Here is a 25,623-nt window from a genome sequence, read left to right as displayed (position 1 = left end):
AAGAACTTGATTTGCATGCGTTAGATTAGTGTGTGTATCGCAGTGTGTGTTTGTGCACGAACGAGAACTGCATGTGTTGGGATTCCTCATAAAGCCTCATGAAGTCATATCTCACGTGTGGGTTTTGTGTTGATATGTTGCCGTGTGCTCGACTGTTTTAATTACACATTCTCCCCAAATGCTAATGGATCCCTGTTGGATATGAATATTAAGATTGCACAGCGGTGCGCTGTTGTTCCAGCATGTTCAACATATTGCTAAACCCTATTGTGTGTGTGTGTACTGTACACCTCCCAGATGTGTTTCACGTCAAACCTCTAGAGCTTTCACCATACTGCGCTTCATATTTATCACACACACACACACACTCTCACACACACACACTAACTCGTGCACACTCACTAACTCGCACACACTTACTAACTCACACACACACAAACTCACAGACACGCTCACTAACTCACACACACACACACACACACACACACACACACACACACACACACACACACACACACACACACACACACACACACACACACACACACACACACACACACACACACACACACACACACACACACACACACACACTTAAAGGGATACTCCACTTTAAAATGAAATGCTTTTGCATAAATAAAATAAAGCCTATTTTTTAAGACAGTTAAATTTTTTCCCTTGATGATTAAGCACATTTCTCCTAAATGATCTTTACTTTATAAAAAAAATAAAAAAAATAAAGCCTTGCTTTTTATTATAGTGAAATTGAACGTGAACTGGTGTTGTCAGCCTTAAAAATGACCAAAACCCACCATAAAAGTTCCTTAAAGGTGGTTCAACTTTTGAAAAATAATTTATTATGAAAATGAACTCAAAATATTATTGATAGAAAATTATTTGTCTGTTTCTCACATAAAGTTGTCATACAACACCTGACGAGTTGCAACTACAATTATGTCAGTTTTGTAGTTTTTCTGTTCTTTTTTTTAATTTATTTTTTATGTAATGTCCCGTTCATTGTAAGTACATTACTGTTGTGTTTCACTGAACAGTGGATTAAGTCTAATGGGCATTTCTGGGTGAACTATTTCTTTAAATTAACCAACATTAAAAAAACAAAACAAAAAAAACAAAAACAAATGAATAATTTGACCTGAATAAGCTAGCCAAGCAAACACACCGCTCTTGAGACGAGTGTGTGTGAGTCAGTGTTGTGTTTAATATGCTAGAAGAGAGAACAAAAATAATTACAACAGGGTTTGAGAGAGTCTGAGGAGAAGCATTGACCTTATCTTCAGTGTAGGGTCGTCTCTCTCCGCTCACGTTCATCCAGTCGATGTGTGCATCTAATCAAACATCATAACATCACGATCAATACCAGCAACACACACACACACACACACACGTCTGCCCTCTCTAATGAAACACAACCCACACACATCTACATGTCAGAGAGCTTCCGCTGGCCTGACGCTTCTCGTCACGGATCGTTCTGCAATATCACATTATTTCGCAGAACTCTGAACTTCTCTGTGCTAGCTTGTGTTAAGATGTTTGGATCCTTTAAAGCTGGTTTTGCTCTCGTGCTGTTCTCAAAGTTCAGGCGTGTTTGTGTGATTTCCATCAGTCTGTGGTGAATTACGAACAGCAAGAAACCCACTCCCAGTAAAAGGATCCGTGACTTTAAACACTGAAAAGGAAAGGGAAGGTCTTCTGAGCAGAAACACGTGAGCGGATGATGTGAAGGAGGAGGTTCACAGGAGCGACGCTGACACGTCTAAATCCCAGGGAAGGATGACATGCAGTGCGAACGCCTGTGTTTGTTTAAGACGAGGGAATATTAGTGAGAAAGGTGCTTTTTAAACTTTCTAAACTCACGAGCGCAGATTTGCATTATTATTTGACAATTTAAGAAGAATAAATGGATCAAATATGTGTTTCCACAATGGCATCAGAAACCCTTTACCTTTTACCTTTAATAACTCATTTGTACTAGAATATTTCAGCCTTAAGTATTTCATATTTCATTTCTGCCGTCGCTCTCTGCTGTCCTTGCTGGACACGGTTTTACTCGGTTTCAGTCTATATTCAGTTTGGAAACACTTGATTTGGTTCTCCAGATCTCATGTGTCCTTATTTCCTCTCAGGGACACAGTGTGCGCATGTTTGTGATGGAGTCAGAAGGAATGAGGGATGAATAATGCATCATTCATGTGTTTGTCCTCCTGTCAGTGGATTGTGGAGCGAGTGAGTGTGTGTTGTTACTGTAGCGAGTGATGGAGGTCTAATCCAAGGTCTTGTTCATTGTTTAGACTGGAGACTCGAGGCTGGAGGATAAGAGTGTTTTATAGTGGGATGAACTGAGTTTAGTGGAGACTCTCTCTCTCTCTCTCTCTCTCTCTCTCTCTCCCCCCTCTCCCTCTCTCTCTCTCTCTCTCACTCTCTCTCTCTCTCTCTCCCCCCTCTCCCTCTCTCTCCCCCCCTCTCTCTCTCTCTCTCTCTCTCTCTCTCTCTCTCTCTCTCTCTCTTACTAGTATTATTATTAATATTCAGGTTTTTCAATAACCCCATAAAAAAATAAAACAACAATGGCAGGCAATATTTATTTATTTATTTATTTATTTATTTATTTATTTATTTATTTATTTATTTATTTATTTATTTATTTATTCAATAACCCCATAACAATTCAAAATCATTTATATTTTTTATCTTAATAATAATAATAATACTATTAATAATAATTATGAATTATTATTATTATTATTATTATTAATAATAATAATAATAATAATAATATCTTATTCGTTTTTTTCAGTAGGGTTATATATATATATATATATATATATATATATATATATATATATGTATTATATTATATTTCAGGAGGCCATTCATTCATTCATTCATTCAATCATTTTATTTTTCAGTAACCCAATAAAAAAAATCATGTTGTTTATTTACTTATTTATACAATTAAAAACAACAATGGGAGGTAATAATTATACATGTATTCATATATATTTTTTTCCATTGTTTCTTGATTAATTGTATATAAATCCTTTATATATGAATATTTTAGTAGTATCATTCAATAAATAATCACAATGAAATGAATATTTCTCCTCCCTGTCACCGTCCTTCAGTTCTCTCAGTCCAGACGCAGATGTGGACGCCCAGTTTCAGAGGGAAGGCTTCGCCCGGCAGAGCATGTCCGAGAAGAGGACCAAACAGTTCGATGATGCTTCTCAGCTGGAGATCATCAAGAGCCGCAAGTCCAAGAGTATGGACCTAGGTAACTAACCACACTCAATCCCACAACTCCCTCACACTCAATCCCACATCTCCCACTCCATTCCCACATCTCCCACACACTCAATCCCACATCTCCCACACCAGTCCCTGTCCCTTGCCTTGCTCCTGTTCCTTTGCTATCGAGCCGTGTGGATTATCAGCTGGGGTGCGAATGCGAGCGCATCAACGTTAAACTTAATAGTATCAGACACAGAAATGGATGCACCAAACTTAAAAGAGTTCAGAGAGTCGTTAAACATTAAAAATGCATTCATGATGACATGAAGTTGAAAACTGACTGCTGTCTCCTAACTAATGAATGCCTCCTCTCTCAGAGTAGCCTCACCTGTGTGCTGTGTGCTGGGTTTGTCGGGACTCAAGGACAGGTCAGGGTTGTTGAGAGCGTGGAGTCGGTCTCAGGGGACACACAGTCTCTGCCGCATGAACACACGGCTAATCGGAGGAGATAAAACATCTCTTTCATCCTCCACCTCCTCTCCTTTATCCTTACTCAACATCAAGACCACAGCCTCCTGAGACCAATGCCCCACTCAGACAGGAAAACACGAGACCCGGCTCCCTCACACACTCCCTCTTTACACTTCAGTAGCAGGAGGGAAATGGCTGGAAGATGATATAGCACTTACAAAATGAGAGAGTGAGGAAAAGAGGAACAGAAGCAGCAGGTTTTAGACCTATTTTAGTACATCGTCAAGGTTTAACGGAGTTAAGGCCATTGCACACTGAGTCCGAAATTTTCGTATGCGTTTTTTCGTGTTCGTCAGCCTTAAAATTCGTCACGCACAGAAACCTTGCACACTGAGTCCGATGCGTATTTATTAAACCTTTGCAGAAAAAAACGCAAAAAATACAAAATGGATTCGTCAAGGGTAGCAGTGAGGATGATTTTGTTGCCCTCTTTCTTCTTAAAAAGAGAAAAAGAAAGGAAATATTGGGTCCACCCAATACTGAGATTGCGCCGAGAGGAAGGAGAGTTTCACCTCCTTATCAAGGAGTTGCGAAATTATCCCGAGCGATTCAAAATTTACCTCAGAATGTCAGTGGAACAGTTTGATGCTTTGCTAGCGATCCTGGAGCCACATATTAAAAAGAAGACCACCAATTTCCGTGAACCAATCGATCCTGAACAGAGACTGGCAGTATGTCTAAGGTATGGGCGCGCGCGCGCACACACACAGACACACACACACACACACACACACACACACACACACACACACACACGCAGACGGCCGGCGGAAGCGCTGGGCAGACAGAACAGCTGTATACAGGTTATATTTTATACCCAAATAATACATGATTAGTGATCGAATTGGCTGCTAAATCCATTGTGGATTTTGTCGTTCGCTTACACGGTGGCTCTGAATTGTGAAAAAACCTCTCAAAATACTGGCTGTGGATGCGAAAAACGCAGAAAATCGAACCCGATCCGAATTTTTTTATTACGGACGAAAGTTTCGTAGACAGTGTGCAAGCGTGATTGACATAACGTGAGGGCGAATTTTTTTTTTAACGTGCGAAAATTTCGGATGCGAATTTCGGACTCAGTGTGCAATGGCCTTTAGACTATGGATATGCATCAAAATTAAATGATTTGAGTTGAGGTGAATCAGTTTTGGTCTTCAAATGTTCACACTCAAAAGCACTAATATACAGAAAAGAAAGATATGACAAACTGAAGGTAGTTAATGTTTAATGTTATGACACTTGTTGAATCATGTTAGTGCTTGGACACCTGTGAGATCTACAGCATTTGCATTTGATTAAAAGTAATAATAAAAAAAGAGTCAATATATTTATATATAATACATTTATAAATGATAATATAATAAATCATTATTATGAATAAGTTATTTGAAAGTCCTTAAGATAAAAAAATAATAATAATAAAAAAAATACATGTATATATACTTTTATTTAGCAAGGAAGCATTAAATTGATGAAAAGTGACAGTAAAAACATTTGTAATGTTACACAATATTTCTATTTCAAATAAATTTAAAGAATAAAATCAGCCTATTCTTTAAAAAATCCTGAAAAATAAAATGTATCACAATTTCCATAAAGATATGAAGCTGTTTTCAACATTGATAATAATCATAAATGTTCCATGATCATCAAATCATCATATTAGAATGATTTGTGAAGGATCATGCGACACTGGACTGGAGTAATGATGCTGAGAATTCAGCTTTGATCACAGGAATAAATTACACTTTACTATATATTCACATGGAAAACAGTTATTTTAAATGAATAATAATTTGTTACATTTATATAGCGCTTTTCTAGGTACTCAAATTGCAATCATATAGTAATAATATATCACTGATCCCAAACTTTTAAGGAGCTGGCTTTAACAAGATCAATTAAACTTTCTGTGAAAGTAGCTCATCTATTTCCCATTTTTTTATGAAATCCATTTGGACCAGGACAGATGTGTCCTGATGTTACTGGCCATTTCAAACAAGTCCCCTCGACTCATTAGAAGCACATTTCAATTCCACCAAATCTCTTGTGCTTCGTTCTGATGAGCCATTTTCTTCAAATGGCATTTCTGCCTTCAGGTTGAGTGTGTATTTTCTGCCCCTCTCCGGCTTTTAGAAGAATACAGTCTGTGGCAACTGTATAAAGGCTGTTTGAGAGCTATCATGAGGAAAATTACGAAAAAAAAAAAAAATAATGGTTTGATTTCGACCGTATGCATGGTAAGGCAAAAAGGAATTGGTTACGCCTGGTTCATTGAGCTAAAATCACCTAACACAATATAACCGCACAATGCTTCTAAACGTTAGAGATCACATATTGCATGCTAATGCACTCAGTTCTCTCTCTCTCTCTCTCTCTCTCTCTCTCTCTCTCTCTCTCTCTCTCTCTCTCTCTCTCTCTCTCACCGCCTCATGGGTTATCCCACTCTGACTGTCTGACTGTCTCACTTTCACCTGATGATTTGCATGCCTCTTGGCTTGGCCTTTGCAAATGTCAAGTAACATCCGTACTGGAATGGATTGGTGCATGGGTCTGGGAATGGTGAATGTCTTGAATTAACCAAACACAATTCTTTATGCCTCCCTAACAGTAGCCGACGAGTTTAACCTCACTCCCCGCAAAGAGAGGACAGAAGGTAAGGCAACCAATCAGGGACACTCTCCACACTAACCTCATGAACGGACTGCACCTCTGTGTGTTTGGGCATGCTCATTTACAGACGTTTTGGTGGATTTTTTTAAAGATTTTTAGACACATCTATGCTCTGTTGCAAAACCTAGTGAGCTTCCAGCCACAAAATCACGTTGCCGTCATAAATGCTTCACTTTGATGCAAAAAATACTCCCAGAATGCAGTTTTACCCCACATTTGTGTTGTTAGCTTAGCAACATGCTAATATCAAACTCTATTATTATATGTTCAGGAAAATGTATACTAGTTATATTTACATTAGATACTGAATGGTATAGAAACATTTTAAATCTCATTGTAAGTTTTAATTAAAAAAAAGGACAACTTATGATACTGTGTCTTTAGCCTAGCAACATGCTAATGTCAAACTCTTAGAATCAAGTAAGAAACATTTAGAGAACATATAGTCTATAAATAGTTCATTAGATACTGAATATACAAACATTGTTTTAATTTTCAGTCTAATTACAATTTTTACTTAATCTTTTATGCCTTTAGCTTAGCAACGTGCTAATCTCAAAGTTTATTACAATCAATTGAGTGAAATGTAGACAACAGTTATAATATTTAATTGTATACTCAATAGTATAGAAAAAACATCACGTTTCAGTCTAAGATGGACACATTTGTTCATGGTTGTGCCCTTTAGCTTAGCAATATGCTAATGTCAAACTTATTACAACCAGTTGAGAGAAATGTAGACAACAGTTGTAATATTTCATTAGATACTGAATAGTTTTGGGGGGAAAAGCCGTTTAAATTTTTTTTAAGTCAGTTTTTCCCAATATGTATTTCCCTGCTGGAAAAACATAACATTTTTAACATTTTTTAATAAAATAAAAAAAACAGATAAAACATTAAGTTTTGGATAAGTGTCCAAAACCCCTATAAAACCAGCCTGGGAGACCAGCTTAAACCAGCCAGACGGGGTTATAATATTTAATTAGATTGGATAGTATATATAAAAAAAATGAAAAAACATTAGACATCAAACCAATTAGAATCAATTGTGAGTTCTGTATTTTGCATGGTTCTCATGAATAGCATTATTTAATGCGATGTGGAGATGAGATGTCTATTTAGGCAGTAGACAGGAAGGCGGCTCAATAGGTTTTGGACCAAAGCCATAGTATTCTTTAACATGGAAAATGAACACTGCAAGACCACCAGTGATGGTGGAAATGAGTCCAGCAACAAGTTTAATCTGTGTTGGGAAAAATCCTTCAAAACTGCCCGCCTTTGACTTCACGACTCTCCTATCTGGTGTTAACTGTTAGTAATCAATCTAACTAAACGACTGTGTGCGTTGTGCTCGTTAAGGAAGTCATTTGAAGTAATTGCCATCAAATCAGAGAGGGTGTTGCTTTCTTCTTTCCCATTGAAATGAAGTGCCCTGGTGTTAAATAAACGTTTTGGCAACAACTTTTTTTGGAAAGCGAAGCGGACTGCCTGTTCTTGAGGGAGTGTGATGGAAGAAAACATTAATTATGCCGAGGAGTTCTAGAATGGGAAAAGAAACGGAGGTGTGTGTGTGTGTGTGAATGCATGAGTGTGTGACGAGGGATTGCTGAAATTCTGTTTGAAATAAAGACCCTCAATGTCAGACGGGCCTGTTTGGCTTACTGCAATTAATCCATCAATGTCAAACGTCTGGAGCAGAGAGTTGTAGTTGCAGCACAGGGGAGAACGCACTCATGCTGTGTGGAGAACTGGAGATGCATGGAGACCGGAGGTTCTGTGTTCAGAGTCATGTTATGTCGAGAATTCATCCTGTCAAAGAGTCAAAGCTTTTCTGTGTTAAAGTCAACATGAAATGCTGTTCGCAAACCAATTTATTTCCAAGAAATAAAATATGGAAGAAAATGAATGGATAGTGAAAAATTGGAGTTGCATACTAGTCATGTGTCAACTTACTTTCCGTTCTACACTCTTAGGGCCGTTCACACAGAACGCATTTTCCCATTCCACTGTGCTACTTTTCCATTATAATTTTTTTCAACGTAAACATGCGCAAAGGACGTGCATGGCCGTTGCGCTCGCGTCTTTCGCAGTGTTTCGCGTGTGACACGTCGTTCTAAAAACGCGGTGCTCAAGTTTCAAGAAGTTCAACTTTTCAAAAACGCGTCTCTAGACCATGTGCTTTTTTATGTTGGTCCACTGACCAGCATTCTGTGTGAACCAGCCCTTCAAAATAAAGCTTCTAAAAGGGTGTTTTCGTGGCAATACTATAGAACCGCCATATTTTATTCCCCATAGAACCTTTAAAGTCCCCCTGTAGTCAATAATTTGATCCCTTAAAACTCATCTTTGATCACCAAAATAACACATTTGAACTTTTTTTCCTTGAGGAAATTTTTTTAATTTATTCAAATAGCTTGAATGTAACTCGACACCCTTGCCTCATTTAGTGTGCACGGTTCTATGAATATGCAAATGAGCCCCGCCTCCACTCACTCACTCAGCTCAGAGATCCACTGGTTGACGATCACACGTTGATCTGATTGGTTACAAGGTAGTTTGTGACGTCAGAAACACCAGCGATTTCAAAGCGTGTGTTTGAGACTGTCTTTGGTTCACTGCAGTTTTAAGGAGGAAATACTCAGCAATGCTGTCGACTTATGAACTTACACATGGTTTGTCTTAAAGCATATTAAAAACACCACATAGACATATAAACAAAGCTGGATTTTCGACACAAGGGGACTTTTAAGTGATCAGTTCTTACAAAATTAAAAATAAAATCTTAGCGTGAAGAGCATTTTAATAATCCAAATAACCTTTTTTTTTTTTCATTATAAAGAATTGTTGCAATGTTTAAAGTTCAGGGAAGGAGGAGGCGGGAACCGGCAAACATTCAATGTAAACTTGAATCCAAAAATAAATAAACAACAAAACAAAAGTAAAGTATCAGCCCCTCATAGACGACTGCCGCATATTAACACACTACTAACTAACTCAACCAGGCCCCGCCCCTTTATTCTGCGTATTAATTATTTAAATGAGGAATATTGTGACGTGTTCGTTCCCGTAAGAAACTCAAGACTACAATGGAGGCGTTTCAGGAGTTCAGAAACACTGACACTGATATAGAGAATAACTGGAGCTTTTTCATGCTCAAACTGCAACATTACACACTAAACACAGATGAACATGTTTCAAAGTCACCACATTCTCCTCAACCATCAAAGTGCCCGTCTGGAAGTGACAGTGAAGGATGTCACATGCGGACCGTTTCATGACTGAGCAGAAATATGAATGTGACTCAGCAGATTCTGAGCATCGCTGATGTCATTAATGAAAATGACTGGCTTGCGGCATTAGAAGTTAATTAGGACAGATGTAAAGGAGCAAAGGACAAACCTGGACATCCTCTGGTCCACTAATGATCCCGGACACGCGGGAATGGAGGGTCTGTAACCCCAAGACTCCTTCAATCTTCATGGACACACCAGGACAAAACCTCCTTGCTGCTGCAGAGCTATTTTAAGCCTAATAACCCTTTTAACTTAATGCATAAAATTGCAGATAGCTGAATAAATTACATGCGATGGATTGTGCTTTCATACGCAAATGCTGGCCTGTGTTACCTTGAGTATCATTAATGAGAATATCGCCGGCCAACTGAACAATGCCACGGTCACAGCACTCGTACGAGTCCACCGCAGGTTATTTAAAGCTTAAATGATGCTTTCTTTTAGCATTTAATGGTAATCACTCTTAACCGCTGAAGTGCTGGAGGTGCCTTTGCTAATTAAAGAGAGGAAGGCGCTATAATATAGATATATCTTCACTGTTGTTGTGTCTCCTGGCTTCTTTTTTCTCCTTTCACTTAAACGTAACATGGTAAAGATATATATATAATTTTTATTTTATTTATTTTTTGGGCGGGGGCGGGAGCGGGGTCTATAAGTAATACAATGGTAATATTTGGTCAGCAAATGTAAGTGTTTCATACACTACCATTCAAAAGTTTGGGTCGGGACGATAAAAAAAAAAAAAAAAGTCTCTTCTGCTCACCAAGGCTGCATTTATTTGATTATAAACAGTAATATTGTAAAATATTATTACAATGGAAATATAGGCAAATTGCCAGTGCTATTGTACATTTCAGCTTATAAAAGTACAATTCATATTTTATTATGGTAAAACCACAGCATTCTCAAATTTTTTCTTTAATTTTCTTTCCAAATTTTAGATAAGACCCGCCCTCTCCACTTTTTGAAAAGTTTGATTGATTCACCAGAATGATTGACAATTAGGAGGACCAATAGTATAGGTTACCCACCAGGAAGTAAAACATCCTCCGCTATACCTTTAATGTACCATGGTATTAACATGGTACAAGAATACTATGACATGATAGTAGCATGGTCATTTTTGGTGCTATATGAATGTCAGTACCATGATTTATATCAGTACCGTGGGGTATTGTCATCTTATACGATCACTGCTCTTCTTTCTCTTCACACCCAGATGAGAAAATAGCAGGAAAACGTTCAGCAAGAGGATGACAATAAAAACAGTGTATGTGGTGTGTGATGAGAATCAGAGTGGTTTGATCCGTTGAGGGTTGCATGTCAAAAACCTGCCTGGTAAAAAAATAAAATAATAAAAAGTGTAATTATGAGCTTTCCATCCCTTGCCGTGTTTCGCACGGAGGCGACACAATGACACGCCACCGAAAACCAGTGTGATTATTCCCAGATTCAGAGTGATGCAGATGTCATTTGTGTTTCCCCGAAGCGGGCTTTATCTGCTCAATCCCTTTGTGTTCGGTGTGCGTTCGGCTTCTGCTCTTCAGTGTAGCAGATTTGTGTCTAAGCTCTGAAAGCCGCATGTTCACATGCTATTTGAAGCATGTTGATTAAAGAGGCTTCTCCAGCATATGGGACGCGATGTTTGTTCATATGCGTGCCAGGCGGATTGGATTCTTTCCTTTTTCATTTCTATTAATAACAAACAGAGACAGACACCCCCCCACAGATACAGTGTGCTTCATCAGAGAAGAGATGAGTCTGGTGGGAGAGATGGTGCCTTGGTGGACCAAGCCCTTCAGTAACAGGAACAGCTCGGCCCGAAATGCTCATTTTGTCGTCCTGCATGACTGTATAACCAGACATTTTAATCCGGTCCCCGGTAAACACTAATGTAAATAATTGATTCAAGAAAACTTGGAACATTATGCAAAAGTCATGTGGGTCACTTTTATTATGCTTTTTTGTTGTAATTTTTGGAGCTTGACAGGCCCTCATTCACTGTCACTAAATTATTTTTATATTAATATTGTACAGTACTTAAAAACAAATTTATATCACGTTATTTTAACTATTCTTATGCTACTTTTAAGTCCTATTTATTGCCTGTTATTTTATATTTATATTATACTTATTCTTTTATTCTTTTTATATTAAGTTATTTTAACTATTTTTATGGTGCTTTCATGTTTTTTGGGTTTTTTTTTAAACACCCAGTCCTAATTCATTTTAACTTAGTCATTTTTATATTAATGTTATATTAGAGTTATACTACTCTTATAGCCTACTAATATAATTGTTATATATATATATATTTTATTTTTATCTTAACAGGCCCTATCCTCATTCATTTTATTTTTATATATTTAAAAACTGACCATGGTACTACAATTATATTTTATTCTTTATCTTTATATATTTTAGTTTTTTTTTTTTTACTATACATTGTCTTAGTTATTTATTCTTAGTTATTTAAAATTACTATTAATATATCAGCATATGAATGCTATTAAAATGTATATATTAAAAGTATTGTTATATCAAGTTATTTGAATTTTTTAGAAGTAATTGTTGGTGCTTTGTTGTTATTTTTGAGCTTAACAAATGCAGTCCTTAATTAGTCATTCATTTGAAAAATGTAATGTTTGTGCTCCACAAAATAAACAATCACTCAGTTTTGGAGCACCGATAAATTATGACAGAATAACATTTTTTGGATGAACTTAGAAATCTCACACTGACAAACACGGGCCGGATCTGCTCATTTCCAAGCGTTCGAACAGAAAAGCCCCTGCAAGTGGTCTATCATCCGTCATGTTCCTAACAACCAAACCACCTGTGTTTGCAGCGGCTTACTGTTCCTGCTAATGCAAGATTCCATGAATATCTAGAAACCGAGTCTGTCGCCAGCTCAGGATTGTGCAGTTCTTTGTCCTAATTGGCCAGTATTGGCACTAGCTAGTTTAATCAGTATTTTCCTCAGCGCAGGTTTGCTTGGTTAAAGGATCAAGAGGGTTTTAAAGGAACCGTGGCTTCAGAAGCTGCTACCAGTTGTGAAAGAATGATAACAGTGTCGGCTCTGGTTTGGATTACGCCACAGGCCTGGCGCTCTGCCGACACTTCCAAACACCATCCTTACACCTCAAATACCTGTAATCGTTCCCAAGCCTTCGCTCCTCTTACTCTTACTGATGTTTAAAACGTCCGTCTTTCAAGAGGAGGTTCTGTAATAGATTTCTAATAGTTTTCTTACTGTGTTGGGGGTTTATTTTGCTTTGCTAATCTCTGTTTTGCCTCATGTCTTTCCTCCCAGCGACCGGCGGATATGCTCCATTTAGCTCTGAAAGCGAGTCAGGAATGGAGGGAAGATGTGTTTAGGAGAAGGACCAAACCATCGGGTCCTCCTTAATGCATCGTCTGAGAGGAATGAGAGAGATTGAAAGCAGCCGTGTTTACACAGAGTGCCTCCACATGCAGTATGGATGTATATATAGAGCCCCAGTTTTCAAGGTCTGATGAGAAAGCAAACACCAGTTCCAAGAAGTGCTCGAGAACCTAAATGTGCCTGAACCTGTGCCACAGACTTTAGCTCGACAGAAGTAGTGTAGCAATCCTGTTTGCATTTTGAATCTCGATATGGGTCATTGATGTGATGCTATTTTTGTATTGCTTCATCTATACATTTTAGGGGTTTGATGGTATACATACCATCACAAAAATATTCGGTACAGGTCTTTCGGTTCGGCATGTGCTCCGCATGAAAAGTGATGTTTTAACCACTGTACGTGTGGAACTTCAAACTCCAAGTTTCCCCCTAGAATGTGACTATAATATCGATATTACTGCTGTCAATCGGTTAAAAAACACACATTTTTCTGTAATTAATCACGATTAATCGCACATAATGTTTTTAACATATTTTTATATTGTATTAATTTCATAATTAACCTCCAAATTAATGTAGAAACAACATAAAGAGAGTCACCTATATTTTAAATATTTGTTTAATGGAATAAAAAAATAAAAATTATTAAAGAAGCCTGGAATTACCGATACCAATACTAACATCTCTGTAAAAAAAATGTATAGCCATAAATTATAGCCATTCAGCATTACGGTTAATTGAAATCTATCGATTTTAACATTTATTAGGCTTTTAAAAATATAACAACTTTTAATTTAAGTGAACTTAAAACAATCTTCACATGCACACAATGTAATAAATGTCACATTTACCTGCACTTTAATATATCAGAGCTGAATATTTTTTTTATATATATATTGGCCCAGTTCAGATTTCAGGTTCAGTTCTGAATATAATTTTCTTTGGGTTTTTTGTTGTTGTATTTTTAATAAAATAAATGCAGCCTTGATATGAGCATAAGAGACTTCTTTTAAAAACATTAAAAATCGTACCCATCCCTAACTTTTGAACGGCAGTGTATATTTAAAAACCTCTTTGAAAAACGTGCAGTCAAGTTATTATTATTTTTTATATATACTTGATGGTTACACCACATGACTTTTTAAAAGTCATTAAATGGAAACTTTTCTTGAACCATTTGAAACCAACATGAAGTGCATTTCTAAGAACTTGGCACGTGTTGTATTTACTACGTTTTTTTTTTATATTTATATTTCTTTTCTTTATTGTGGACATTCCAAATCTAAACACAGAACAGCGGCCATCGGAAACATAATCATAGCTGTGCAAACGGAGGAAGGTAAATCAAACAGAGCTGCATTTTGAGCTTCATAGCCAAGACATTTCCCATCGATATCTGACGCGAAGATCTTCGAGTGAGAAACTGTGCGTTTACGCTGCGGCAGCAAACAGAAATGCCAATCTTGGCTACGCTCACGAGAACTGTAACGTTGCTGTCGGTTAACGTTTGTTTATTTATCATTTGCATGCTAATTGTGTTTAAACGCACACACACACTGCCCTGTTGCGCTATACATTTCAATGAGATGCACACAGCTGGACTCACATTCACGCATCATCTAGAGTTTTTAGGAATCATACATCACTGAAACGATTGTGCATGTGTGTAGAAGCAGTCGTGTGTACTGGCGGTTATCAAGGTTTATTGTTAGAGCTGTTTTATCCAGTCATGCAGGTGGCTTAGATCATTTTTAGTACTTGGCAACTGTTCCAGAGTCTGTTCCATAAGGTTTGCACAATTACACACACACTTCCCTGATTCATAAGTACACAGGTTCCAAAATAAGCTCTGTACGTATTGTATGTTTACGGACTGCAAGTATTTAATTACTTAAATTGATCAAAAGTGACAGTCAAGACTTTTATAATGTTACAGAAGATTTTTATTTCAAATAAATGCTGTTTGAACTTTTTGTTCATCAAAAAAATTACACAATCGTACTTGTAATTATGCAGAAGAGATCTATTGTATTATTGAATATGTACAGACGTAATGCATATAGAACTGAGGGACTGTTTTTACAATTCAATTTAAACCCTATTACATTGAACTTTCATATAAGCGACATTTTGTGATTCTCCAAAGCCACTTTTTCCTCACATTTAGTGTTAATTGTGTACGCTGCGCACACACATGCAAATCCCTGACCCGAGCAGCCGAGCCCATTCGCTCTCATTGAGTTATTCTCCAGAATTGTTCCTCTACAGGATTTCATAAGCAGGATTAATGTTGTCTCTGCACTGGCATGTGTTTGAAGCGTGGGTCTACTGTGTCTTTGTGAGGGACCCTTAACGGGAAACAAGTGGATTAAATGCATGAAAAGGTCATTAAGCAGGCGAGTTGAGGGAGTTTGGGCTAGGACTCTCCGAGTCTACAAGCTTCTGCTCTTCCTCCCTCATGTTCTCCTCCTCCTCCTCCTCCTCCTCCCACGACCACACAGCGAAGATAATGGGTCTCATATTTGGCCCATCCATCAGTGCCTTAAACTACAGGAAGGAGTTATGTGCTCTCGCTTTCTCTTTCTCTCGTATCGTCTTGCACATACATATATACACATTGGGGAAAAGAAGCAAAAATGACCTCAAGAGTTAAAAATGTGACTTTTTCTGCCTCACAAGACGGATAATCTTTCTGACACCTCACTTCGCATCCAGTGGAGCCATTTATATTCCGTATTATTTTAGCACACTTTTTTCCTCCCTCCATCTGCAGATAAACGCGACCCCAGTATGCACATTTGTCTTTAGCAAGGGGATGTAAATGATAGAAATCAATTAGGAGAGAAGGATATATTGAGGGAAAAAAGTGAGTGTTTTCTCTTCTCTTTCTGGCATGTTTTTACTCTTTCTCTACCCTAAGGCAACTCCACGCGAGATGTGGGACCGTCGTTGGGTTTGAAGAAGTCCAGTTCCTTGGAGAGCCTCCAGACAGCTGTTGCAGAGGTGACGCTCAACGGGGACGTCCCGTTCCACAGGCCTCGTCCCAGGATCATCAGGGGAAGGGGTTGCAACGAAAGCTTCCGGGCGGCCATCGACAAATCATACGACAAGCCAGGTGTGACCATAGTCAACCCCGATGAAGATGACGAAGGTATGGAGACGTGTAAGTATCGGTGCTGTGCAGCTGCAGGCCTCTTTTAATGGTGAATGATTAAAAAAATTAAAATAAGGGAAATATCTAGAGGCTAGAATATCATGGTACTATTCAGTAACCACCCAGATCACCCTAGTGACCACCTAAAATACCCTAGCAACACCCTAGCAGCAATTAGAAGCACGCAACTTTTAACAGAGTATCTATTTACATCAAATGCAAAAACCCCGCCTTTTTGGCAGAGGCTATTTAAACTAACTCCGCCCACCATTGCCTGATTGGAGCAGACAAAAATAGGAAACCTGTCTGATAACAGGAGTAGCCAGTGATTCCTGCATGCGACCACAAACATAGCATGAGCCATGATGTCGGATTCATGAACAAATGATTCTTATTAATGAGTCAGTCAAAATAAATCATGATACATCTTCAAATTTGCTGTTGCTTCGGCAGTTTGAATCAAAATCAATCAGTGAATCATTCAGGGAATCATTCGAGTGAATCAATCAATCAATCATTCAACTCGAAATGAACCAAGAATCATTACTGTGATTACTGGGAGACTTACATTAGTCTATTTACTGACTGGTTGTCAATGTGTAGTTAAAGATACATATTTATAAGTTAGGTTATTGTTTAACATGCAGTCCTCTCCAATTATAAGGTTGATTTGACTAAGGAAAACTGACATGTTGTGGAAAAGGAAAACTAAGGAAAACTAGCCAACGAATATTCTTTCAAAACCGTTTTTTAGATACAACAAGGATCATAAAATAATAATAAAGTAAAAAATAAAATAAAAAGATGTGTATGTACATTGAACAGTCTAGTTTAATCATCATGATGTAGTCCAGCCAGTGTATCATCTACTACTTTCTTAACCTCTTTTCTCTTTATATTGAAGATGGCAACTCATGTAATCACAGCTATTACCATAATTGCACAGACACCATGAAGGCGATCTGACACAATATCAATGCCAATTTCATCCGTTGTCTCACACAATGACTGGCCCAGAATATTATGGAGTCACCCACCAATTTGGTTTGCCTTTATAGACGGCACTCAGTGGAGAAACAAGGCAGCGGGTCTCGTGGGGACGTCTTGTGCTATTCTGAAGATTAGACTAGCAGAAGAGATCCCTCCTCTCTGTAAGTAGGTCAGGCCTTCCCTCAAAGACTCGGAGGGAAATAAACAGCCAATAAGCATGTGTTCAATCTTCACTATTCATTTCACCCATGACCAAATGAATTTCCAGACATCCACGCTGGGCATTTTTCTCTAACGGGACCTGGGTTTTAAAGGGATATTTCTAAATGCTGGCAGACTCAATGATTTACTAAATGCGTTTGGGCTCATTTTTACGGTTCATTGATTGCTTGAAGCAGCGATTTGTGTTCTTTTCATATTTTAGATTGTTTAATTTATTAACCTGTTAATTTTTTTTATACCACAGTTTTCTCCACTGAAGGTGTTATTTCTTTGGCATAATAAGTAAGGAATCAAATTAGAATTGTTGAGACTTCAAGTGATAAAACATGCATACTTTCACATCTGAGATCTGAGTTAAATAATACATAGTTGTTAGTCCCTATAGGGTTCGGATGATTTTATGAATTCTGTCCAACACTTCTGTTTAGTTAATAACACCTGCCAGGGGGGAAAGAAAATCACGCCATTCCTTTGTTCTCCATTAAAATATTCCATTAAAAGCAAGCAGATTTATTTTTTTATTTTTTTCAAAAGAGTCAAATGATTTGCCTCAGTCACTTTGTTCTTGTAAGCTGTGTCCACATTGGGCTAAATACTGTCTTATCTCTTCCGTGGAGCAATAGAGGGCAAATGCGTGAGATTCCACGGTAGAAGCATATTGCATTTCTCCCTTTCCGATATTCAAATAACTCTGTTTTTCAATTTAGATAAGAGGAACCTGCCTGTGCCTGTCACCGAGGTTAATAGTCAAAAGTTGACAGATAAGGGCAGGCTTTTTCTTTCCACACAGACACTTTTATTTACATAAAATGTGAATTTGGCATCACCCGAGGAAAAATGTGTCACTGGGAGATATCCAGCCGAGAAAATGAGTTGGGCTGTGTTTCCTGGTGTTTTATGTTTTAATTTTTTTTTTAAATATCAGACTTAAATGTGCTCGGCTCTTTTTCCCACCGGGTTTTCAGCCAGAGTGGTAATTTCAAGACTCCATTAGAAGTGATCGGCGTTCTAAAGAAGAAATGAATACCGTGGCACGTCAAAAGGAGACGACTAATGACGCCTTTTGATTGCGGTGTCAAAACATTTACCACTCAGTCCTGTGTTGCTGAAATTTGCCGTTAATTACCCTAATTCGTTTCTTTTTACATTTCAGTCAACAATTAGCAGAACCGTACCTTACTGTGATAACCGTTTTAATGAAAACGCTATTGATCTGAGAAGACGCTGCTGTATTGAACTGTGAATCTTCTTTTTCAAGTTAATGAGGATGTTTATAAATGCTGTCCTGTCCAATTCATACTTTCCTGCATTCTTTTCCATTTCATCTCCTGAGATTCCATCTTTCTGAAGGTCAGACATTTTTTAGGCCTGAAACTTTGTTTTTAGCCATCCTATGGAATCTTGTTTCCACAGAATAAGAAATATAAAAGGTAATTGTGACTTTTTATGTCACAATTCTGACTTTTTTTCTCTCACAATTGCGAGTTTACATCTTCCAGAAATGTATTTTCTTCAGAACATATAATGTTTTTTCTTCAATACACAAATTAAGTTAGTTGTTTTATGCAATGGAATGCAATTCTGAGAAAAGATGTCAGAATTGTGAGATATAAACTCGCGATTGCAAGAAAAAAGTCAGAATTGCTTGATATAAAGTCAGAATTGCGTGTTTTAAAGTCAGAATTGCATGATATAAAGTCAGAATTGCGTGTTTTAAAGTCAGAATTGCATGATATAAAGTCAGAATTGCGTGTTTTAAAGTCAGAATTGCATGATATAAAGTCAGAATTGCGTGTTTTAAAGTCAGAATTGCATGATATAAAGTCAGAATTGCGTGTTTTAAAGTCAGAATTGCGTGATGTAAAGTCACAATTATCTTTTAAAATGTTTTATTCTGTGGCGGAAACAAGTTTGAAAAAAGTGATAAATTATATCCAATCAAACCTTGCAAGCGTTATGATTATCTCCTCACTATTAAAAGAAAATGTTCTATTTATAACCTTAAAGGGTTCTGTCAGGCGCTTCATATATTGAACCTTGGGAACCCCTACATCATAGTTTTAGGTAACACTTTAGTTCAATAGTCCATTTTAGACGTTCAACTAACTATAAGTATCTTTGCAACTACATGTCAACTAACTCTCATTACAGTATTAGTAGACTGTCTGATTAATATCTGCTAACACTTTATTCTGATGCTCCTCAACAGATATTATACTGACCATAAGTAACTTTACAAGTACATGTCAACTTATTCTACTAACCCGAACCCTAACCTAACAGTCTAATACTCTAATGAGAGTTAGTTGACATGTAGTTACAGTTAGTAGAATGTCTGAAGTGGACTATCGAAATAAAGTGTAGCCTAGTTTTATTGAATTAATTTCTATATAGAACCCCACTGAACCTTTTATTCTAAGAGAATAACTCACACTATCCACACTATCCTTGTCTTGTGTTAATCCTTTTGGATATAATTTCAGTAGATGGCAGGATGACAGAAAACACAGATCGCGACTTGCGCGAGTGAATAAAACACAAGGAACGAGTGCCCACCCTCTTCCCCTCACGGGCTTGCAGAAATATCCATGATGGTCTTTCGCTTTCATGAGGGCCTTTCTTCTAGCCATCAAAGTTCTCACTCACGTCAGAGATTTGTTGGGTATTAATAAGCTCTAATCACACAGGCATCTGTCTCCAGCACCGCGTCTCCGCTCTATTCAAAAGCACTTTGCTTTTAGTGCCCCCTAATTTTTTTCCCGCTTTCCCAGCGTTTTTAAACTTACAATTAGTGACAAATTAATCACATCCAGACCGTCAGGAATGGAGACAGTAGCTGTAATCAGACGGGTGCTGAAATGGAAATGAGCAATGTCAGCCAGCTGCGGTCCCTTATGATTATACTGATACGCAACGTATCACGAAGATAGGTGGTAGGAAATGAATTAGCATTGCAAACGATACTTCAAAATAAAATGATCCCACAGAGATTCTCCCGCTTTTCCAAAACTACTTGCATTAATATATGATCAATGAAATACATCATCCCATTGACTGGAATCCATAAAATTAGCGTTACAAAATTCATGGGCTATCAAATGTTAGGAGTGCTGTGAGAATACCACCCACCTTCAGCTTGTCCATTAGAAGAGCTGAACTCTTTGTCTTCCAAGTAAACATCTTAATAGTGTGGTGACGTGATAAAAAAAAAAAAAAAAAAAAAAAAAAAATCTGTTAGCAAAGCAATTCTTTCTGTAATGATCAGCAAACCTTCCATAGAATGCAAAAAGAGAGAGTTTTTTCATTCAACAAAAGCACGCAGTCCAGACTACATCTCTTGTAACGTTTTATATTCTGACTGCATGATGTCTAGACCTCGACTTCAGCACTAGAAACTTATACAGAAACCGCTGGTGAAAAAAAAAGTAGTTTAAAGTGACTATGTGGTGCTCAAATAGCATGTGCAGAATGGTGAGGTGAACAGTAGATGGACCTCTTCTGGTGCTCTTTAGCCTTTTGAACTTCTGAGTTCACTTTCTCTGTTAGTTTTATTGGCTCGGTGAGGAATAACGCTAATAGGCTCCCTGCACTGCTCCTGGATAACCACTATTAAGATGGCCAGACTCTGGTGGGAAGATGTGACCCTTTAGAGGCAAAAAGATAATGGGGTTCCTTTAGATTGAATAACCTCTGAGGTAAAACTCAGCTAAGGAATAAAATGAAAAGAGATTCAGGCAAGATGAGATGCTCATGAGTCTCTGTTAGATATGGTTAGACTTGCAGACGAGGTCTCATTAAGAGGTTTCATTAAAGCCGATGTTTAAAGAAGTCGGACCATTGAGGGTTTCTGCAGTGAGACCGTATTTGTTCTCTATTTTTTTTTTTTTTTTTTATTATCAATACATAATAATTAGCAGGTCTAGGGCATTGCTATGTGGTTACTTAAGTGTAATGGCTTATGTTTTTGGGTTATGTTATATTTTTAGTGGTTGCTAGGGTGTCGTTTTTGGTGGAAATGTGTTATTTGGCAAACCCAACCCTGTGCTACTAAGTATTGCTCTTTCTCCAGAGCATACAGTGACTTGTATAGTCTGATTTAGACATTCGTCTTTTTGTCTGTCTGTTTATATCTCTCTCTCCCACTTTCTCCATCATCTCAGTGGAAGAAGATACAGAGGAAAGCTCTCGGTCTGGCCGTGACTCCATTTCCACAGCCACAGACCTCACCCTCCCACCCTCCAACACAGAGAAACACATGAATGGAGGACGCACCAAAGATGACAAGAAGAAGGAGCGTGGAGGGAAGGACAAGAAAGACAAGAACAAAGCCAAGAAAGGCGTGCTGAAGGGCCTGGGCGACATGTTCAGGTAGGGTGAACAGCCTTAGGTGCTCAAATCACTTTATTTAACTAGCGTTAGCATAACGTGTCGAGTATGTGGGACTCCCTGGTACTAATAAGAAGACCTTACCTTGACCCTCAGTCTCGCTATCTTTCACTGAGGCCTGAGGCAGTTTCAATGGAGGTTATGTTTAATAAGGGAATGTTTTATTCATCAGTGCATAGATTACCAAATTTATCATAGGTAATTGCTGGATTGGAAACTTTTCTGAAATAAACACAAGGCAGTGCTACTCACCAAACTTTGCTTCCCTGTGTCGCTTTGTGTTCCCATAAACAGCTTTGTCGCCTAGTTAAATGTCACCCCGACTGTGACTGATTTGCTAAATTTCCCCACCAACTTCAAACTACAAAGAGTTTGAAGCAAATGCGGAATCTGTTAATTTCGAAAATACATCCATATGGAGGATTAACATTTACTCGGCTTCTCCTCGCAAATCTCCTCCGGAGGGACGAGACAGGTACAGATCAAATACTTTTGGGTGCTGCGATCATAAAAAGGTGTTTGCCTGGTCTCCCGCCCCTCTGGGCTCTTTGAAATAGCGAGTCGCACATCCATTTTGTTGAGAACGTAAGCGTTTCCCAATGCTAGGCTAATTAAGCCGGGGCCTCCATTAATTATTCTGATTTGGTGCTCATTTGAATCCTGCATAAATTATACACACTCTTATCTGCACAATAAGTTGTTTTGAGGTGGATTAGCGTAATGGGATTAGTTAGCGTAGTACGTTGCATGCTGTGCCGTAATGAACAATAAAACCGACAAGTGTTTCCAGGTCATGTTTCAGGAACACTAAAGGGTTGGGTTTGGTGCCCTGCTGATTTGTGCTCCACCACTCCACCTCTATTTTGTCCTGTTGAAGGAAGGCGATGGACAATTACTGAGCCGTAATCACATGTTAGGTTGTGGCCTATGTTTTGAGCTGAATTTGATTAATTAATTAGAACTATGAGTGTGATGACTTCAGCATTCATTTTAATCAGTGTTTAGGAGTGGGTGTTGGAGCAGTTGATAGTAGTGTTGGATGTATGTTACGATTAACGTGTGTTATGTACATCTTTCATTACTTGTTATATTTCCAGCATAATGTCGGAGTTGGTTAAAGTCCCAATAAAATGGACATACCGACAGATCTTTCCTGCCGTATGGCGAAATAACGGATTATATATATAAAAAAAATTATAATGATTGATTGGATTTTGAGACATTGGGCATTACATTCAGAAATTAATTCAATCTAGCAGTCGAATGTAGAGGGCTGGGGTTTAAGTGGACTAAATGCTTGGAGAATTTTGGCATACTGCATCAGACCATTCATGGATGAATCATTCACAATTATGTAACATGCATTTACAAAATAGATATGTGCATTACTTTTCCATTTATTTAATTGATTTACTGACAGTTACAATTCATGGGGGATATTTTCGTGCACAAGTGTTATAGAAGTGGTAGTATGTCTGAGCATGATGGGCATTGTAGTTCTAGAGAGTGTGGAATACTGTTGTAGACGTCATTTGTAGCGGACAAATAAATAAAAAATACTGAAAGGTAGGGTAGGCAATTTTCAGAGAGACTAGCAATAGCAAGGTAGCTTTGGAAGGATTAGATCTTTGAGCTCTGAGCTTTGAAAATACATATGTTGTTAGGCAGGTAGGACATCGTATCATTGCGTTTGGACCGAATGCAATGATTGGACGAAAATTCTTTTCCACTTTAATATTTAGACCACTTCTATAATTGATTGCTATTAGGATGTGAAGAGAGGTTCAACCAGTATAACAAAAAGTGTTTATTAAACAAATTGCCTATACGTAGCACTTTTCTGAACTTTCCTCAACAATCAATGTTAGCTGTTGATTCAACCCCAACTTCCCCAAGCACGTCCACTATTCATCACATGTCAGCTTTAGAGCTGAAGTGCATGGTACACATGCTATGATGTTGAATGTTGTTGGAGATCAGCCAGGGTTGTGGTGTGCTCATCATGCTCAGGCTGTTCAGCCTCATGTCGAGTTGAGACCTTGAGAACACCTGGTCCATGCCTAGTAGACTGGATACCCCGAAGGAGAGGAGCTCTTTTGGATTTACAGCTTCAGTGATGAGACAGAATTAGCTTCAGCTGTGCGTCATCACACGCTGCGCTGGCAGCTTTCACGACCCCCTTCTCTTGGAACACTCCTTTGTTTGTGCTGATTTTCTTTTTATTATTATTCTTTTTTCATTCTAGAAGAGGTTGTGTATTATTTTGCGCTAGGTGGCACTGTGATATGTTCTATTTTTTTTCTTTATATCCCTGGAAACATATGGGATGATTTTTTTTAGTCTTTCTTGGCTGTTTCATTCAACTTGCATGAAAATTGGTGAGAACCTTGACAAATCTGTCAAAAGAATTTTGATTGGTTAAATAACAGATTTAATCAATTTAATTAACATTTTAGGTGTTGCCCATAATGACTAAATTGGCCTGTGTCCTGTGAATGCAAAAGCCAAGGTTCACAAAACTTGGTACGCATGGATATCAAGGCCATCTGAGGATACATGCCGAATTTCATTCATTTCTGATTCTAAGGGAAGTCATAAGTGAAAAAAGACTGGCATAATGTAGGAATTAAAAAATTTGCATTGAAAACAACTATATTCACATCATTAACATTTCACCATTTTTTTCGTAATTTTTTAGGGATTATTCTGGCCAAAGACCCTCCTTTAATGCAAGTCCATGGGAATTTTTCCTTCTTGTTTTTAATCAACCATCAAGAGAAATTCTTAAATGTGGTTGCTTATAATGCAGTTTTCCTTGACAATCTGCAAATTTGTAGTGTAGGACAAGTGGCATGTCAATGTTTAATACTTAAGGGTATAGTGTTGTTTAAAGCCATAACCCTAATAGGAGACATAGTAATATATTGTCTACAGCTAGCCTTAACAAGCCCACCTACCATTATGGAAGGAGGTAAAATTGGCACTATAGCAAAGGAGTCAGAGGTGAAAAAGAATATGTGCATTTAGTGTTTGTGTAAGCGAGGAAGTGGGATGGGTTGTGAAAGTTAATTAAGAACTGAAACGCAGGTCTGGACCCCAGCGGACACGCTCACTCAGCACAGAAATGTTCTCTCTCACTCTCATTACATCTACCCCTCCTCTGAGAGCCATCAGAAACTCCCATCACTAAGGAGATTGCGCACACACACACACACACACACACACACACACACACACACACACACACACACACACACACACACACACACACATGCGCGCACCTTGCCAAGAGAGTATGGATTACTGACATTCAACTCCACTTCTTGCTGTCTCTCTCATTGTGTCTTTTTGTTCACACACATACAGATTCACTTCTGCAGCAATACACTCTCATCTGCAGTCTCTCAAGGCCCATTTAACTGTAGCCCTTCTCTTTTTCATCTCTTCCATCTCAGTATGACACACACACACACACACACACACACACACACTCACCCAAGGAGGTCTCTGAGGCGTTTGCAATACACTGCAATTGGAGCTCATCTGCATGCGTGAGTAAACGTGCACTGATGAGCTCTGCGCTTAATGGACACACTGATTGGAAGAGCATTAAAATCAGAACAGATAGAGGGAGGAGGAGAGGAGAAGAGAGAGACGAGGTGATCAAAGGAGAGCGAGAGAGAAATCACAAATCAAGATAAACTAAACATCTAAATGAATGACCAGGCAAATGGAGG

The 25,623-nt window shown here is 38.1% G+C and overlaps 1 protein-coding gene across 1 annotated transcript in view; it reads left to right on the top strand.

The window, feature by feature from the left end:
• pard3aa (par-3 family cell polarity regulator alpha, a) overlaps positions 1 to 25,623 on the top strand; it is a 460,595-nt gene that overhangs the window by 302,218 nt on the left and 132,754 nt on the right. Inside the window, exons 15-18 of the mRNA XM_082183270.1 lie at positions 3,119 to 3,295; positions 6,395 to 6,439; positions 16,055 to 16,297; positions 21,661 to 21,868. Of these exons, the coding sequence (XP_082039396.1) occupies positions 3,119 to 3,295; positions 6,395 to 6,439; positions 16,055 to 16,297; positions 21,661 to 21,868 (673 nt within the window). The remainder of the gene's footprint in view (positions 1 to 3,118; positions 3,296 to 6,394; positions 6,440 to 16,054; positions 16,298 to 21,660; positions 21,869 to 25,623) is intronic.

The sequence above is a fragment of the Leuciscus leuciscus genome (genome assembly GCF_965113295.1).
Source record: "Leuciscus leuciscus genome assembly, chromosome: 11".
Classification (NCBI taxonomy): Eukaryota; Metazoa; Chordata; class Actinopteri; order Cypriniformes; family Leuciscidae; genus Leuciscus; species Leuciscus leuciscus.
Note: the sequence above shows the minus strand (reverse complement) of the source record. Positions and strands in the feature narration are given on the sequence as shown.